At 33.8% G+C, this 19,932-nt stretch overlaps 1 protein-coding gene across 1 annotated transcript; it reads left to right on the top strand.

Annotated features, from left to right (window-relative positions):
- Window positions 1-3,621: 3,621 nt before the first annotated feature.
- Window positions 3,622-18,606, top strand: LOC149412626 (uncharacterized). The gene is made up of 4 exons (XM_089644955.1): window positions 3,622-3,751; window positions 8,502-8,693; window positions 14,468-14,551; window positions 16,593-18,606. Exons 1-4 carry the CDS (start codon window positions 3,740-3,742, stop codon window positions 18,153-18,155), a joined length of 1,851 nt encoding a protein of 616 aa, XP_089501081.1. The 5' UTR covers window positions 3,622-3,739; the 3' UTR covers window positions 18,156-18,606.
- The last annotated feature ends 1,326 nt before the right edge of the window (window positions 18,607-19,932 follow it).

A 19,932-nucleotide genomic window follows, 5' to 3' on the forward strand; every position in this document is an offset into this window, starting at 1 on the left:
CGTGAGTGTTGAGTAGATGCGGATGGTAGGAATACTGGTAGTTGACTGCGACTAGTCATGGATAGGTAGGTGCAGTATGCCAGTGTGGTGTGGGAAGGTATTAGCATATAGCTACAGCGAAATTTAAAGCACATACTTGTATTGACATGGACGACAGTACGAATCTTACACATCTTAACCCTTCAAATGGAAAGGTTTAAAATTAAACAAACAACAGCTTTGTAGTATAATATGTTAAAAGTCAAGTAATTTAATGTGACACATCTATTTTTATTAGTGTGTCTATAATATATCTTATGTTTGAGGATCAAACCTTCCTCTCCACGGATCGGAGACAAACTGAGTCAAATTCCGTTTGGGTAAGACCGAAATTTATTTTATTTATGATGTAATGTTACCGCGGTTGTATGTTTGATGGCCAAGATAGGTTGACAAAGTGCTTGGACATCGACAATGAGTCTATCTGCTGAATTTTATCTCGATCGGATTTCTGGAAGTGGGTTAGTTGCCATTTCCAAGATTGTCATTTATTCATTCACGAAAACAAAATCCAAATTCAAATAGAAGTTTAAAAAAAATAAAGTTTGTAGACAGAATTGAACAGTCAATGAGTCAATGGTTGTGCATTCTTACCTTATGTTCACAATGTTACTGACAGAATTGCCAGGATACTGAGAAAAGAAAGCATATAGAATGTCTACGGAACAATTACTAAAATCCAAGAACTAAGTTTCCTCTTAAGACAGATGCAGTTTATAAAATCAGCTACTCCGGATGTAACAAGGTGTATGTAGGTCAGACAGAAAGGATCATCTTCAAAAGCATCTCATAAAAATTTTGAGAGTGTAAACTCGGGCATCCGGACAAATTGGCAACTTCCGAGCACTTAACTGAAACTGGCAATTACTTTAAATTTGTTCCCGAAGTCCTGGGAAGACCCAAAACGCATCGTGCAAACCTAATTACGGAGGCAATTGAAATACACACAAAACCCTTATTTTTATTAATAGAGACGACGGGGTTTAAGCTTTATAGTTCTTGGTATTGACGGATACGCCAAAACCAATTACCTATTCTGAAATACATAGCACAATACGGCGTCATACCTCAAAATTAATACTTTTAGCCGTGAAAATCTCAAATGACATCTGAAAATATACGGTTCTCTGCAAACTTTGACAAACGCATAAAGGCTCAAGCCACAAATATGCATACCAATCAATTAGCGATTCATATAAAGTTCACATAAACTTGAATGTAATGTCAAAACATTACGCTCGCTCTTTATAAAAACACATTTAATTTTTCACTCAAGTCATTTATTATCTGTATCAACTATTTTTTAATTTGTTGGACCACCCTAAATAAAGGTGAAATAACACGCATGTTCCCAAAACCCAGATAAAGTTAAGTTTTATAACTCAAAAAAATGTTTTATTGTAAATAATCCTGAAATCTAATAAGAATCGCCTTCTGCAAATTTGAAGCAGTTTAAAAAACAGGATAAAAATTGATGCAACTGCAGAGGTAGTCAAGGGGTTGAATCTTGAATCATCTCAACCTCCTCGGAGTGACGCCCCTCGGATAAGCGACAAACACAGAAACTAGTAACGTCCCGCCCGACCTTGCCCGCCTTGCCAAGCGAGGGCCGAGGCCCGACAATATACAATTAAAAATAACGCAGTTAATAATTCATTGATTCTATAGTTATTTGGAATGCAGTCGTTTAGTTATTAACTTCTTGAATTGTGGTTTGCTTAACCCTTAACGGTTTTGTGGTATCCCTGTGAGCACACACAGAAAATAATTATTTCCTAGAGGAGCAGTGGGCTTTTTAAAATAACACACATTTATTGAAGTAATTGATACTGCCATCTATTGGCCGCTGCCAAAAACTTCCTTCAAAATTTGAATATCATCGTGTTTATCGACATTTTTGTCATTCATCGAGAGATTTTTGGACAGTCGGATGTTAGAAGAGTTCAGTGCTGCAAAAAACCTCTTTTCTGTGCAAATATTAAGGTAATAATCCAATTTTCTATTAAAATACAATGTTCTATTGTGATTATTGTAAGAATTATATCGAAATACGTAAATTACCATTCGTGGGTTGAATTTTTCATGTGTTACTTCAAATGTACCACAGCTCCACTAGGGAAATCTGCACTGACCGTAAATTAATTTTTTGTGTTACTGCATTTTGCTAGTAAAAGTTATTTTGATGTTCTTCCAGATGGAAAGGCTGAGCGATTTTGAAATAAATGCATATGTCATAGATTTGCCGTCCGATCCCGAATCTGAAGTTGACGATTTGAGTGAAGATGAATTAAATCTAGAAGAAATCTTTAATCCTACAGAAATCGAAGATTTGGATGACGATTTCTGTGAAGATGATAATGCACCTCTGTCGTCATTACTTACGGTTCAAACAAATACATTTGAAAATAGACCTGAGAATTATGAATGTGTGAGGAATATTGACAAAATTAAGAACATTGAACCATTTACGGCGGAAACAGGTGTACAAATTTCAATGCTTGTTGGAAAATCCCCAGTAGAGATATTCTCTTCACAAATGATTTGTTTGAACACATTGTGAATCAAACAAATTTATACGCAGCAGAACAATACGGCACCAACTATACCCCTACCACTGAAGAATTAAAGTTGTTCCTCGGTATCAACATTCTAATGGGTATAAAACGATCACCCAGTTATAAAGACTATTGGTAAAGACTTTCAACGATTATCATAAAAAATAATGATCATATATGAAACAGGTTTCTCATTCTTATTTACCATTAATTATTATTTTAAACAATTATTGTTATTTTTCTTAATTGAAAAAAAAGTGCTACTGGAGCAGTGGTACTCTGGAATGACCACACCAAGTATTTTAATAAATCTTTCAAATAATAACTCATATTTTTTAAATAATTTTTCCTCATTTATTAACATCCAAATGAACCCATATATGCAAAAAAAATGGAATTGAAAGAAAAGGTCCAATGTTCCGAAGGGCTAAGAATAATTCGTAATTTGCTCGTTTACAGATGGCGGTAATTTAATTATATTAGGAAAAAACTCCTTTTGCAAGTTATATTTTGAAATATTTTATTTTATTTTATTGATACATGATTTAGAAAGTACATATTATGGTTTTTGTGATATTTCACCCTCCATGCTAGGGATGACCCTGTGTTATGGCATATATATTAAGATTGGGTGGAGTTTTTCGGAATTAGGAATTACAATATTGTTTAGGAATTACAATTACAATAAGACCAGTTTAGTGGGAAAATATTTAAATATTCCCACTCTTACCCCTCAATTGCTCCAGACGGTTGGGATTCTTGTACGGTATTCACATGAAATAAAGTAAACAATATTATTTTCAATAAATGAATAATAACCAGAAATTATTTCACTTTAATAATGACAAATTTGCTAAGTATAGTATAAATCACTGAGCCATGAACACATAGCAAATAGTTTATCACCATATCATTTGTTCGCGTTGTGTGGAATTTTCGTATTGGTCTCCCCTGTTAGATCAAGTATTATTAAAAAACGAAGAAGTCGCTGTGAAGATCATTGGCGCGTTCATCTGCCAATATAAAAGCTCCATCCGCCCTCCATCTGCAGTCAGTCTTCAGCAGAGCTCATCCCGACAAGTTCTAGAGCCTTCTCCAGAAGTGTCGTCGAATTCCTGAAACGAGGACAGTGAAACGCTAACAAGATGAAATTTCTGGTGAGTATTCCAACAGTCAAAATTGTGATTTTTTTTAACCAGTGATTTTAATTTTTTTTTGCATCAATGTGTAGAGAAATGCGTTGTCAAGTTTCCACTCAGGCGTCGCGGGTTCAATCCCGTATCTATCTTAATCTCCCATCAGTGCACAAGCAACATTTTCGTCATACAATGATGGGAGTTGGAAAACTTATAATATTGTCAGATTATTCGTAAATCAACATTCTTTGAATTTATTTAAAAAATCAGGCTTTGATCGATTTAAATTTTTTTCTCATTCATATTATTTAAACACTAACGTGAAAAGTCACGGGATATTATCATTGTAGGATTAGAATTATCTGAAAGGGTTTATAAAATAATAAATGCATCAGGATCATTGCATTAAAAAATTACAGCATTTGTCAAACAACTAAATAAAAGAAATACATATTTAAAATAAATTAAATAATTTTTGTACTAACTTTTTTCAGTTCCAATTTTGAAAAAAAAAGATCGAACTTAATTAATGTTACGCACTGTGCATGAATACATTTTAAAATGACTTCACGGATTCACCGACAGCCAAAATTAGTAAGTTAAATTATTGCAAGTGTTTAGAAAATAGACACACACTTATAATGAGTCTACCAGCGGTATAGATTGATTGTGCTTCTGATAGTACGCCCCCAAGATTCTTATTTAGGTAGTTGTGGTTTAAACTTTAGCCTTCAGTTTTAATTCACATGCCGCCACTGTTTTATGTAATACGCACTTTTGTATCGCCTCACTGATCGTTGTTTGTATCGCTTCACTGAGAATCACGAGTATCTTTTAAGAAGAAATAATAACACGTAGTACATTGTAGATAATTGGGGGAGGCGTGCGTAAAATAAAGCGTAACATTAGATCAAGAGCCTAATAAAATGCGACTTGGAAAACATTCACGACATGGATAGCTGCTTAAGAATAACAGAATTATTTTTTTTTTTTTTGTAAAATTTACATATTTATTTTGATATTTTTGTTTGTAAGAGTGCTAATACCCAGCTTCATTTTGTTTGTAAGAGTGCTAATACTCGGCTTCATTTTGTTTGTAAGAGTGCTAATATTCGGCTTCCTATTTTAGATATGGATAGAAAAAACACTTTTTTAATATATTTTTTTATTTATAATTTTTTACAAATGTTGAAAAATTGAGACTTTACTGGGGTACCCCGTTCTAAGGTTAAATTGTACATGTTTTTTGTGTAAATTGTAAATTAAGTCAAGTGTGTTTTTTTGTTTACTAAAATATTGCAAGAGGAAAATACTCAATGCTTCTTTTGAAGTTATTTTTAATATTTTTTTATATCAAGAGGGAGGGTAGTAAATACTTTTATAGAAAAATATTGCAAATTTCTTTTCCGAAAAAGTAATTTTAGTTGTTGGTTGGTGTAATGTGTATTGTAATGAAGAAAAAGTATACATTGAACAATTTTTTTTCACATATTTAAAAACTTCTGTGTTAGGCATTACTTAATAACGGACTTTATCTTTACAGTAAGTTTTAAACAAATGTTTGCAAGACTATTATGTTTTATCTTAGTATTAACAGAATAAAAAATTAGAATCAATGATATTTTTTTACTAATATTTTGGTTACCAAAATGAAATTCTAGCAAAATTCAGATAATAAGATAAAATATAGGTTCACAATGATTGATTTTTAATGACAATTTAATATTTAAAAAAAAATTATATTTGGAATAAATTAGTGAGTAAAACATCAAATTGTAATATTTAATCTTTGCATTCAAAATAAGCGACACTCAAACGAAAATTTCAAACAGAAAATAATTCAGTCGCATCTAATGCGATGTGAGAGATAATAGTGTTTTCATTGGTTAAATATTCCAATTTTTTTCTATTTCATCAGTATCACATAAAAAATTACAAAATTTAAATGTAATAAGTATTGTTAATTTATCAGGTAGGTATCAAGACAGCAAACAAATCAATGGATGTTCTGTTAATTCATTAATATCTTGTATCAGGTACATATTGCTGATATCGTTTTATGGTGCATCTAAAATAATATCACGTATCCTTGTCTGGAGTATTATGCAGATCTTGTAATATTAATTCAGCGCAATGAAATGACTGATGTAATAATTTTATGTACATATTTGTACAACAATCAAATTAGTTCCTACCAAACTGATACGCCCTCTTATAACACAGCTATATTGTGACCGAGCATTTCATTTAAATAATTTGTAGACGTTTCGCAATACTGTGAACTCGCAGTAGGATGATATAAGTAATATGAATCTATGATTTCAAATACTTAATAATTTCTGCGTTATTTCAATAATAACTCAGAGAAACTAATAATGCGATTTTTGGTGCGTAAAATCATTAAAAGATTCGTTCGATTTCAAATTATAATACGAAAGTTCTGTTCAAAATCCGTAATTATTATTCAATTTAAAAAAAAAAACAGTTTATTTATAAACACGTTTTGCTGTGTAATTATTACAACGCGAGATTGCAGTTTCGCCTTCTGAAGGCATTATCAAACTGTCACGCGTAATTATAATAACACAGCAGAACTTGTTTAAAAATATACTGTTTTCTGTAAATTAAATAATAATATTATTATTCTACAAATAAAACTTGATAACAATATCTCTGGTGAGTTGACGTGTTGTTCTTGTATTGTTTTGTATTTATTATACTTATATAATTCACTTGCATAATGTAGATTGACTAGATGATCATTTGTGGAAAAGTGTGTGGAAGGGTTTAGTTTTTCCTGTGGGGAAGATTTAATCCGGACATGAAGTCGGAAAAACATAAAATAAAAAAAATACCTCCACACAAAAAGTTAAACTCCTGTCCAATATTAAAATGACCTACTATATCGAAAAATCAAAATTTCAATCATACCTTTTAACCAATTAATTGAATTAGATATATTGTTCGCATTTCACATCGTAGGAATCATCTAGTTTACTATGTTTCTATTGATTTAATAACTTGTGCAAATTATGCAGTAATTATCCGAACATGGAATTGAGTTCAATCCTTAGGCGTTTATTAATATTTGCAGTCAATGCAATGATTATGTGCATAGATCTAGTATAATTTGGTGATTTTATCTTCAGAAATGCGTACAATTATTCATTTACGACTTATTTTATGCACCCACGGATTAGGTAGTAAACCTATTGAAATATCAACGATATTTGCATCATTTCAAAAAGTTATAAACGCTTTAAATAAATTTAACTGTACGGAGAACGAATACAATCACAAACCATTAGTTGAAATTGATAAAAGTTCTAGAAATTAACATTTAGAATACGTTGATTCTTTCAATCTAGTGTGCCAACAACAAAATATAATTTCTTGTTCTGTTGTACCTATCCAAACATCATTTCAAGTGAGATACAATAATTTTTGAAAGATCATCATTATTCAAATAAAAAATCATGCATTTACCTGAAGTGTGTAGGTCATTATCACAATTTTCAAGAATACCCGTAGAGGAAATCCCTTCATGTTTATAACATTCTTAGCTTCACTCAATAATAATAATTATTAAACTCAAATAAATCCGCACAATAGTCCCAACTACTCACAACCATCTGGAGCCAGTGAGATTACGGCTTCCCTAATTGGGGTATGTTGTGAGGCTGAAAGTAGTAGGGAAGGGAATGAGATGGGGAAGACAAAAGCGGGGAAGTATCTGGCTATTCTGATGTGGTCACCAGACACGGGCAAAATCGTTCTAAGCATCGTTTCAATTCTGAATGGTTGTCTTACAGCAGGGCGATGCTGAGGGTATATTCTACTCTGGAACGTGCCGCAAACATCCTAAATGAGTAATTTGTGAAATAATATAAATTATTTAAATGAAATTTACTTGCGCGCGCCAGTATTTGAACCCGTCCTTGCCTTACTCCTCGACCACGGAATGCGTTCAGTTTGAAATAGTGATGAGATTTTGGGAAGAAATGTTTACCAAAGCAACACATTGTTAAGCCGTAAATAGCTAGTCAAAATATTTCATAGACGCGACGGGAGAAATACCTATCGCTTTTGTAACTGAGTTTACAACATGATTCATGATTTTTTGTACGTTGATGCCTACAAAATCCAACACCGTTTTTTCAAGTAGGAGTAGCTGTGGTAGTTAAAACATAACTATTTATAAATTGTTTACTCTCCATTCGATGATAATTAAGGTCCTGTAGTATTATCATAATAAAAACTGTGTTCATTGAATACGTTCATGACTCAATGATAAAATTGGTATTGCCTGTAGTGATTCATTATCATTGGTTTTGTACCGAGTCAAAAGAGGACAGTTTGACAGGACAGGAGCGTGACTTAAAAACACTTTTTGGTAAACTGCATAAAGTATCCGTGAAATAAAAATGAAATCATTTTTCAGAATGTGACGAAATATCAAAAAAAAAGAATCACAAATTTGAGTTTAACTAAGTAGGACGATGTTAGAGAAAACATTTAAATAAGTTGTATTCGAAATCCGCAGTTCATGAAAACAGTGCACTAATTATCTTCAGACAAATTTTTAAGAAAATATTTTAATTTCCTGTTCTTATTTATTAAAATAGGTTAAGGTTTCGGCCGAAACTATAACTGAGTTCGTTCGGTTTCGTTTTCAGTTTCGGCTTAAAATGTACTTTTGATCGGTCACTAAATAATAATGTTTTAGAATATTTGTTAGTATTCGGCATTTTAATGTTTTTGTGTGTTGCAGATTTTCGCACTCGCCGTGACCGGAGCCCTGGCGCGGCCCAGCCCCCACCACGGCCCCCTGCTGAAGTTCTCCAACGACGGGGGCTCCTTCAGCTACAGCTTCCAAACTCCAGCAGCTTATTCCCTGCAGCACGCCCTTCCTCTCCAGCATGCCGTACATGCGGTACCACTTCAGCGCTACGTACAACCCCACGTGAGTTCTTACAAATTATAGTCATACATTGTCACAATTATTTTCCCCAAATTGCCAAAGTACCCTCCAAAAATCGTAAAAAATAGTTCTTTTGCGGCCTATCTTTAGTTCATACACAAAATAGTTCTTTTGTGGCCTATCTTTAGATCATACACAAAATAGTTCTTTTGTGGCCTATCTTTAGATCATACACAAAATAGTTCTTTTGTGGCCTATCTTTAGATCATACACAAAATAGTTTTTTTGTGGCCTATCTTTAGATCATAGACAAAATGGTTCTTTTTTGGCTTACCTTTAGATCGTACACAAAATAGTTAATAACTTTTATTGGATATTTGTTGTACCTTTGATATTATTTTCAGTTTTGTAGGGTATTTTCATGCCAGTACACCTCAAGAATTCTACACTAAATATTGTACTAATAAAGTTAATATTTTTTAAAACGTATGACAATTCATTCCTAAAGAATTATAGTACAAAATTAAACAATTTTCCGCATCAATTGGTGCGAATTTCTAGTGTAGCACTCTATTTTAAAAACTAGCAAAAGCACCCGGTGTTACCCGAGCTTTATTATTTTTTAAGGGCGGGAAAAGAGGATGGGATGGTTTTTAGAAATCTCACGTAGACAGTGAACCCTCGTGTTTTGAAGGTCAAGTGTGCATAAATTATAATTCTCGGAATAAAACTGTAGATTTGTATAAAAAACAAACGCCGCCTGCACGAAATTCTCATTTAAGTATTAGATTCTTGAAAAAAAAAATTGCTTTTTAAATACACGTTCAATGAACTCAAATTTGCTTAGGTCCCATTTTATAATTCGGAGCTGACTGAAGAATAATTCAAGTTTATATCTACGTACAGTTTCAAAATTATTTAATTTACAACAATTAATTAATATTTCTATATTTGAATCATGTATTTCTTTTGTTTAATTTTTTGACAGAATTCGCGATTTTCAAGTTTACTAACGGTGTTCATTCGAAAGTTAAATTTCTGATCGCCTCTCTAATTTGTGATAAAAAAACGTAAGTGATTTATTTTTGAGGTATTATGCCGTGTTCTGCCCTGCCCATACTACGCATGCCCTACACATCTGTCCTGATGATGGACACTGTAATGCTGTCCGAAACGTTGGCTAACGAAGGAGGTAGCGCGAAACGGCATAATACGCCAAAATTAAATCACTTACGTTTTTTTGGTCACAAATTAGAGAGGCCATCAGAAATTTTGGCTTTGAAAATCTCAAAACATGACCATAAAAATATAATTAAATTATGAAGAAAATTGAAGCAAATATTTCATAAATACTTTCAGCTTCACAAATCTTACAACTATGACATCCCGTGATTTTTCAAGGGTATGCTCTAGTTATTAAATGAATGATAACCTTTTACACATGGCAAAGATCTTTTTATACGATTATTATCAGATAAAATGTTGAATTTATAATTTAGGGACAAAATAATGATCTATTTTCCGTTTAATGCGGAGAAAAATATGGACCGTCCTTGCATGAGATTATTCCAAGAATGACCGCTGCTGTGACTCTGTTGGCATTTATACCTTCAAAATAAGGAAGTCATTTGTCGTACCTACACATAATAATGTCTGCTTTGTGTTGTATAATTTAATAGCCGCGTATTGATACGTTAATATATCGCTTCAGATGTGGATAATATGTTATGTAAATTAGATTGGATCGTGTGAAGTGTATAATAATTCTTATTTGTCGTTTGTTGATCGACCAGTTTAAAATTATATCAGATAATATCATGTCTACGGCCTTGTCAGAGCTATGCAATTAAAATGTCTTCGAAATATAAAAAAAATAGGTTTCTAAAACTTTTATCGGTTGGAATCTTATATTACTGATTTCGACACCTTAAGATAACAAAATACATAGATAAAAATTCCAGTTGAACTCTCTCCACCGCAGTAGGAGGAATGGATTAATATTCCGTCACTCCTAGAAACATTTACCCTCAGATTCCAAACCACATTTCATACCTTTTTGAGTCATAATAATAATACAAACTAAAATAATGGCAGAACTTAATAGTAATATTATTTACGTGGTCCTATTTTAACTCGACCATTTCTACCTGTAAATTGGTTTGTTACGTTCCGGTTCCGGTTCAAGATGGTGGCCTTGTTTGATAGTTCATTTTTATATGGCCAGTAATCGTAGTTCCTACTATGAGGTGTCAAATCGGAATAATCAATTTTAATAGTAGAAGAAAGTTTGAAAAAAATACCATTGAGATGGTTGCATTTATTTGAATAAATTGTATAATTAATTCCCTATTGAAATAAAAATATTTATTGTATACGAACATAAAATATTTATGGTTTAAAATAAAGTAAAAAAATGTTTTAGTACCTACTTACAAATCTCATGATTTTAGAGGAAATTTTGTTTTTGATTTATTAAATAAGAGAAAAACACAGAAGTACTATGTAGTTAAATTTGAATAATAAAATAAATAAAAAAAATACTGTTGATAGACAACCATTCCGCAACTAAACATTGCTTCTATTGGCTTTAAAAATGTTTAGTGGCTAGATCTGAATAGCCAGGTAACTGCTTTAAGAGGTCAAATATCTATTCTCCTTCCACTACCAATTATTAAAGTTTAAAATCATTCTGCAAACCTGTAATAGATAATACCAACGGGAATGATTCAGGTCTAAGATTACAAAAATGTAATTATGGTATTAAAAGATATTATTGTTAAAAAACGCGCACCACACTTTGACGGTCCGATCGATAATGGCAACGCCTTTAAACCTGAAATGATTATTTTAAGGCTGACACTTGCAGATCAACTTTGGAATAACATTAACCATTTGGGTGCGGAGATCTGCTTTTTATAAAGTCATTTTTAGATTAACCGGTTTTTTAAAGGATAATATATAAAATAACGTGTTGTTATTCGTCTTTAGCTTGAAACAAAATATTATCACAACTTCAAATCTAACTTATCAACAGAACACCCAAACGTCCGACATGTTATCTCTGTCACGTGGTACTACTACTACTACTGACACTTATGGAGATACCTTAAAACTACATAACTATACTCTAATGACATCTGTTGAGCGGCATTGAAAACACATATATATTGACTAACCTACAAGTAATTTATCAAAATTTGTCTTAAGCGATAAACGTTTTCTTAAAATGTCAACATTACTGACTGAGGGTACCGAAGTCCTATTTTAAATCAAGCTCTTTGTATATCATTATGTCCATAAATTTGTTTGTGTGTTTCGTGTATGAGATGGTAGCCGTGCTGGACAGCACCTATTTACTCCGCCAGAGTTCGCATGAGCATTACGAACTGTTAAATCGGAATCATCAACTTTACGCGAGTTCCACCTTTAACTATCCCGCAGCCAAGTGGGGGAGTAATTAGTACCCAAAATTACTATCCGCCTTATATTAGCTTAAATACTTGACATACCATTTTATCATTTTACCTATCACTGCCCAAATACATAAGTTACCGTTAATAATTTATTGAATAATTGGGATTTCTATAGTTTAAAAGCCCATAAGACAGAAAAATGCATGGGGTCGTCGGAAGACCCACTCGGTTACAGACGTTTTGTTTGGCATCTTGGCCTGTCAAGAGTTAACAGAGCTGCTAGTATTATAATAATTCATTAAAAAATTTGAACAATATATGAAAACGCTACAGGAAGAAAACCTAATAAATAAAACATTACATTTATTTAAAACTTTTATTGAAGATAAGATCAATGTTAACATGTAGAGTGTCTGTCCTATTGTTGTCCATTGTTCAATGATGTATAAGAGCAATCAATTGTAATGGATTTAAAAAATATATATTTTTGTATTCGTCGTTGAAAGGTTAAGTAGATCACCAAACTGGTCTGACGAGAATATTTTTCTTAAAAGGCGAACCCGTCGGCCTTCGTTGTTCGATTATCTAATTTTATTTTCATCTCATAAGGCTATGAAAAACAACATTACAATATGAATTGGGTATGAATATGTCTGAAAATAATAAAAGCTTTATAAAATCAAAACAAACAAAAAAAAATTCGTACGTTGAAGTAGAATCTATTTTAATCTTAGGCAATTAATTTACATGTGAATACAGCGTACACATTTTTTTTACATTAGCTTCACACAGGAGTGTTTATGAGACACTATATCATTAGAGATGGCAAAATTTCGTTTTAACTAAAAACGCGAAAAAATATTTATGGATCGAAAATAGGGCATTTATAAGTTTTCTTTGCGTTTCAAGGCATTTGAAAGTGTTTCCAGTGATTTCTATTTCGCGAATTAACGCGAAAAACGTGATTTTGTTCTATTTAGAGAAATAGGCGCGAATTTCCCGAAAATACCGGGTATTAAAATAATATGTGAGAATTTCAAAAAAATCAATATTTAATATTTTTGTACTGTAGGCTAAAATTGCTTTTTGACATTACACAAATTGTGCGAAATAAATTACGCCTATTGATGTTAGTCGCAATCTGCATTTGTTGTGTTTGTGTTCGACCCGTACATAGAGTTTCCTTCCTTATTAATTTAATATTAAAATTAATTATTTATAATTTTTCACATGGAAATACTTGCAAATGAAGGTTAAACATATATTTTACCAAAAATACTTAAAATATGCGTTAAAAAATTCAGGAAATACATTTTTTTTCTATTTTGCTACAAAACGCTAAATTATGCCTCAAAATGCTATAAAACGCTAAATTTCCAATTGTTAATGCTAAAAATCTGAAAATTAATGCTAAATTTTGCCATCTCTATATATCATCTTTGTGGATGATGTGTGGTGGGTCTTTTTGAGGAGAAGAAGGAGTTAACATGGGTCTAGAACAGATCGTTCCATAGCCGAGTTGTTGAACTCAATAACGAGTCGTAAAGATGGATATGCACAAGAGTCCCAACTTTCCAGATCCAGTGAGATTATGGCATCCCTAATTTGGGGTATGTTGTGAGGCTGAAAATAAAGGGAAGGGGATGGAGTTGAGAAATAGGATGTTTGGAAATACCTGGCTATTGACGATCTGATCATAAAATATTCTTCATCTCTTTATCATTAAATTTCAATCACTGACCAAACTTGCGGATTATTTTCAAAAAAAATTAAGGCATTCTATAATGGTATAGTAGTTAATATTTATATATTCTAGACCCAAATTAAAACTATGCTTATCAAAACATAAATTTAAATAAATAGTATATGTTCAAAAGGATTATTGACTATTAAACTGACGGTCTTGACAAACGTTTTTGTATTGTGTGAATATATTATAATCAATAATTCATTTGTTGTCATTCTCTGCTTGATCTAATTCGTTCGTTTTTCACTAGAGGGCGCTGGGCTTATCATTTAATCAATATAATGATTTATTGATTATTAATCATAATATAAAATAGGTAATTGCAAAGTACGAAAAAAATTAAGAAATTCATATGGGTAGGTTGTTTCCCGATATAATAATATAAAAAAAAAACTAGTTCAGTCCTTGTGAAAAATCACGATTTTATAATTCCAATTTTGAAAAGGACAATTAATAATTTTATTATACGTAGGTACCTACTTTATCGCTTTTCTGAATTATTCTTCTTCAACTCTAGTTCATTGAACGTGAATAATAATAAGCTGGATAAACGCACATCACAAGCAACCGATAATCTAATACTTTTAATACTTATAATCAACTAAGGGTGAACTTTTAAAAATTGTAGTATTCATATATGTGTGTACTTTTTCCAGGTATTTGTTACACCCGCTGTTAATTACATACACGGAGCTTCCATCGGAGCCTACAAACATGTGATTGATCCTGCTAACATCCAGGTAAATATTCAAATATATACATTTATAATCCAGCATTGTCCAGCAGGTGTCCGAAAAGTCAATGTTATCCTTTGGAAGGCTGATAGGCCAATTCATGACGGAACACAATGACATTGTCGACGTCACTCACAGACAGTTCGGCAAAAATCTTTTGATGTATGTCACAAAATATAAAACTACCCCCATAACCTTTTTATACTTACATTTACCTCAAATATCTAATCGTCTCCGTAATATATTGGTGTATAACCGTTTTATGGAGAACACGAAGAAATAAATAAATTGGACTGTTGCAAAACGTCGTTAGTTTTCAAGATATTGTCACTTTTATGAATTTCGTGAAAGTCGACAGCTTAGATCAGTTTTTTGAGTGCCACAGTTACAAAATTCCAATTTTTTCCCGAATAGGTAATTGATATAATTTCACAAGCTCTTTTTGCAGTTAAATAGTAATATCATTTTTAAAGTAGATAGCAGATGTTATACCGTTTTAATAACCATGTTTAATTAGCATATTGCTTAAATAACTAGAGGAGTCAAAGTTGCTAGCCAAAAAATTGAACCAAGAATCGGGCAAAATGTTTTTATTTACATAAGGTAAAGGTACTGTTATTTTTTATTTTGTGATCAATAGCAGGGCTATTCAGGGTTACGTAATAAATATTAAACAAATTATAAAATGGATTTTTGTAGCTGTGGCACACGAAAAACTAATCCGATGTGTCAATTTTCATGATTTTCATAAAAGTGCCAATATCTTGACCAATAACGGTTTAAGTCATATTATGATATTTTTGTCCGCCATGAGCTATATCCACTATTAACCCTCAACTACCTTTCAACCTTCCTTTGGATAACGATAACTTTTGAGAGATTCGTGTGCACAAAACTCTCCTAATTCAAAACTGTTTCAATGAATGCAAAGCTGTTAACATTTGTGTCAGATTTATCACACATTAAAATGTGACTAATGACCTCTTAGATGTCTCATATCGAGAACATCAAAGCTTTTTATCAAAGATAAATGATCAAGTTTTTAAATTATAATCATTAGCCTTCAGCTAGGAATAAAGTGTGCCCCTAAGCTATGACACCAGAGTATATTATGTTTGTGTAAGTTTATTAAGGTTATAAACGTAATTATAACTTTATTAACTCTGATGGATTGAATAAATAAAATGATAATTGTTGTAAGTATCGTTTGTTTCGAAGTACATTCAATAGATGGCGTCCTTGTTGATATCAGGCAAAGACGTCAAAATTGATTGTGTGTATACCGTTTTATATATATCGCTATGAGTTTAATCAGAATAATTAGTATGGATATAAAGAATTCAAGTCAAAGCGGTTTTTAAAATGAATCGAACGTTGTAATTACATATCATAAAGCGATTAAATATCATACTGGTGTAATAGATCTGTGAAATTCCACCGGCATTTGTACAATCTGGGTTCAATCAGTGTCACAATAAAACCCTTTGGAATGTATCAGAAATTCGCAGGCCATAATTAGTCACGGACTTGTCAGTATTACATATTTCCGTACCGTGATCAGGTGATTACAATCACTTACGTTGAAATAACAACTGTCATAGATAAATATGTCTAATTTAAAAGGTGTCGTATAAATAATAAGATTTAGACATGAGGTCATTCTGACATTAAAATATCAATATTTAATCTAAGTCATGTCTTGTCTGGATATGTCAATTTGAAATGTCACGTTTTAAGAGATTTCTCAGTACAACCTCGAATTCTAATAAACCGGAATGATGAATGCTTTAAATGAAAGAAAAATGGAGTATTTTTTTCGTATTTCATTACCCTTTTTTAACAACTGTTTAAATTACTTGTTTTATATTGTCAAGTGTCGGAATAACATAAGATGTACTGTGAATATTAATGAAGGAGTGCATGCTAGTTGTCAATCCTCTCTGTCCACCCCCGTGGAGAAATGGAGTGACCGTTAATTAATTTAGGGCAAGCCCAATGTAGCAGCTTTCGGGAACATTCGAATAAAACTTTTTATAAAAATTTCTAGGTATCTTCGGATGGATTTGTCCTAGATACGGCTGAGGTAGCCAACGCCCGCGCTGAGCATCTGCGTCTGGTGGCTGAGCAGAACGCCCGAGTTGGAATCTCTTCCGGAGAGGAATACAAAGAAGAAGCCCAAAACTCTGTCGATGATAATACCGTCGAGGTAAAGGCCGCCAATGTCGCTTCCCCCTTCGAACCCGCCAACATCCAACTATCAGCCGACGGACAACACGTCCTTGAAACCCCCGAAGTGGCTCAAGCCAGAGCCGAGCACTTGGCCAAGTTCAACGAAGCCGCCGCCATCGCTGCCGCCAACCCCGAACAACCAGAAGAAGCTCAGTATAATAATAACCTTGTTGGATACAAATTCGTCCAGCCTTACCAGGTTCTTGCCGCTTCACCAATTGCCGTGCTGCATCCCAAGTCACATGAAATCGCCAATATCCAGCTCTCCGCCGACGGACATGTTCTGGACACCCCCGAGGTCGCTCAAGCCAAGGCGGAACACTTCGCCAGATTTGCAGAAGAATCCTCAAGGACAGCTTACAATCAGCAGTTCCGTTTCATCCAGCCAATCAATGTCGTAGAACCAGCACCCCTGGCCGCAGTCAAGACTTTCGAGCCTGCCAACATCCAGGTCTCAGCTGATGGCCATGTTTTGGATACCCCCGAAGTAGCTCAGGCTAAATCCGCCCACTTTGCTCAGTATGCCGTTGATGCTGCTAGGGCCGCCGCCGCTGGAGGAGACCAGAGCGACTATTCCGACTCTTCATCGGTTCAGGGAAACTCTGTATCAGTATTTGCAGTGCGTTCTGGAATCCCAACTGTTGCCAAAATTGAAGACGCTCCTGCTGACATCAAGGTCTCCGCTGACGGTTTTGTCCAGGATACCCCAGAAGTAGCTCAACTTAAGGCAGAACATTTGGCCAAGCTCGCTATTGCTGGAGAGACATACGATGATGGCTCTTCAAATGACGCAGTCTCCATTGTGCCTGCTAACCCCACATTCGTCGCCTATACGTCTCCCGCACTCGCCCATATCTCCCCAGTTACTTACGCTGCAGATTTCCAGCAGAAGTGGAACGGACCCGAGGCTGATATCAAGGTCGGAGCTGACGGTTATTTGGTTGATACCCCTGAAGTGCAGCAAGCTCGTGCTGAGCATTTGAGCACTCGTTCTTCCGTTCTTGCCAATGCTCAGTCGAGTTGGTCTGGTGCTGTTGCCCGCTACGCTCAAGTTCTTCCTACTACCCAGTACATCCAAGATACTCCCGAAGTAGCCGCTGCGCGCACTGCTCACCTCGAGGCTTACGCTAAGGAGGCTTCAAGAGTCCACACCCCAACTTACAACTACGGCCAGCTGGTATACAGCGCTCCGTTCTTGAGGACAGCTCCATTCGGATACGCGTATTCCCACCCAGGGTACAACTACCTGAGTTACAGATACGCCCCTGCAGCCCCAGTTGCTCTGACCCCTGATGGTCAATTCCTCCTGGACACCCCTGAGGTGGCTGCTGCCAAGGCCGACCACTTTGCCGCCCACGCCAAAGCCCTCCAGCACCAGTAAACTAGACTACCTTTGAAACAATGCTACGGAAACTGCCATGAAATGCGAAGTGTAAATGTGATAGATATCGAAAGAATGAAATCGAACTTTCTTCAGTATTTAGTAATTTTAAAACAACTGTTTTTAGTACTAACAAACTCCTGTTTGTAACGAATGTAACGAACGAACTTCTTTCTCTTCTTTTAAATTAACAAAGCAAAAATTTACTTATTGTGAATTTTCCCAGTGCTATAAGAAGTTTACCTATTTGTTTGACTTCCTGTGTAGGATTTACAGCAATTGACATTGATTAAGGAGGAATTCTGTTACCACTTAGTCACCGCAATGCATAAAATGTACATACTAAAATAATTCTTTATTATGTCTACAAAAAAATTAAAGAAAAATGCGCAAGGTTCATTCAAATGAATAATAAAACATAAAAAAATAAATAAAATTATTAAAAATGTAATATGATTGTTCTTTTATTTATCATATTATTATTTCACAAATATTGACCTTCATCTTACATACCTATATAGCCTTGAAAAATGATCTATTTTCCACTTCTTAGTATTTTCAAGATACCGAAAAAATATAAATATATTATACTGGGAAAACAAAAAGTCGAGTGCATCAAACCATTGATTTTCTGAATAAATCAGTTTTTCCCTAAAAAATTAATAAATCGTTTCAAACACCATAAAAATAAAAATACAGTTGGGTTTACTAAAATCACACAAACATAGTTCGACAATGGCCTTGAACGCCAAAACAGCTGTTACAATAATAAAAATGAATTAACTTGCTGAACTTTCCTTTAAATTAAAAAAAAACTTTTTAAGTTTTGTTCATACGAAGCTCATTCTTTGTTACTTTTTTTAATTGATAAGCTAATGTTTATAAGACAAAGTTTTTTGCATAGCACAAAGGATAACAAAAAATAAAGTTGGTTGTTTACAGGTGAAAAAATATAGTAAGCAGTAATTGTTGATTGAAGTACTAGTACATATTGAATTATTTGGCGTTTTGGAAATAAGCCGACATAACTCAGTGGTCCAGAGCACCTGACCGGACATCAGAAGTTACGGGTTCAATTCACGCTGGCGGCATTTGTTTTTACTCGGGAGATATTTTCAATTTGTATTGATATTTCAGGCGACATTCTTTGTAATGTGGTAGCTTCTTCAGGGCAGTAAAATACTCTCTAATATCAGAAATAAAAGTGGTGTTTCCTGTGTATATATAATAAGTTATAGTTTTATTTAAAAATTGAAAAAAGATAATTGAAGTTCTTTGATTGAAATATAATAATAATAAATAAGTCAATGTTGTTTTTCAACCCCATGGTGGAGGTCAAGCGGGATGCTGAGTTTGCTCGAAACTGATTCACCGAGTCACTTGATTCAGCACGGATTTGTCATAGGGAAACTGGTCGGGGGTTTTACGATTTTCTGTAGTTTGCATTCGACCACAATAACATATCAGAATGCTGTCAGAATCATGTCGGAATCCCATTTGTGTAACATATAATATATGAACACAGCAATTGTGACCGCACCAGATTCAGGCACATATCTTTCGAGAGAGAATCTTTCATCTTTAATTTTGGGAGGTGATATGGGTACAGCAGCCCCAAGAACCATTCATTTGATAATCAACACCCCTGCTATTGGTCACCCCAAATGGCAAGCTACGTTTGGTGGCTCCGCAGGGGTGACTAGATTCATGAGAGGAAGTTTGTCTGGCAGATGCGTCTGTACACCAGCAGAGTGGCGGACCGGATTGGGAAAGACCA

Source organism: Hesperophylax consimilis, chromosome 22, assembly GCF_061612785.1.
Source record: "Hesperophylax consimilis isolate HC1 chromosome 22, BYU_Hcon_1.0, whole genome shotgun sequence".
NCBI classification, from domain to species: domain Eukaryota; kingdom Metazoa; phylum Arthropoda; class Insecta; order Trichoptera; family Limnephilidae; genus Hesperophylax; species Hesperophylax consimilis.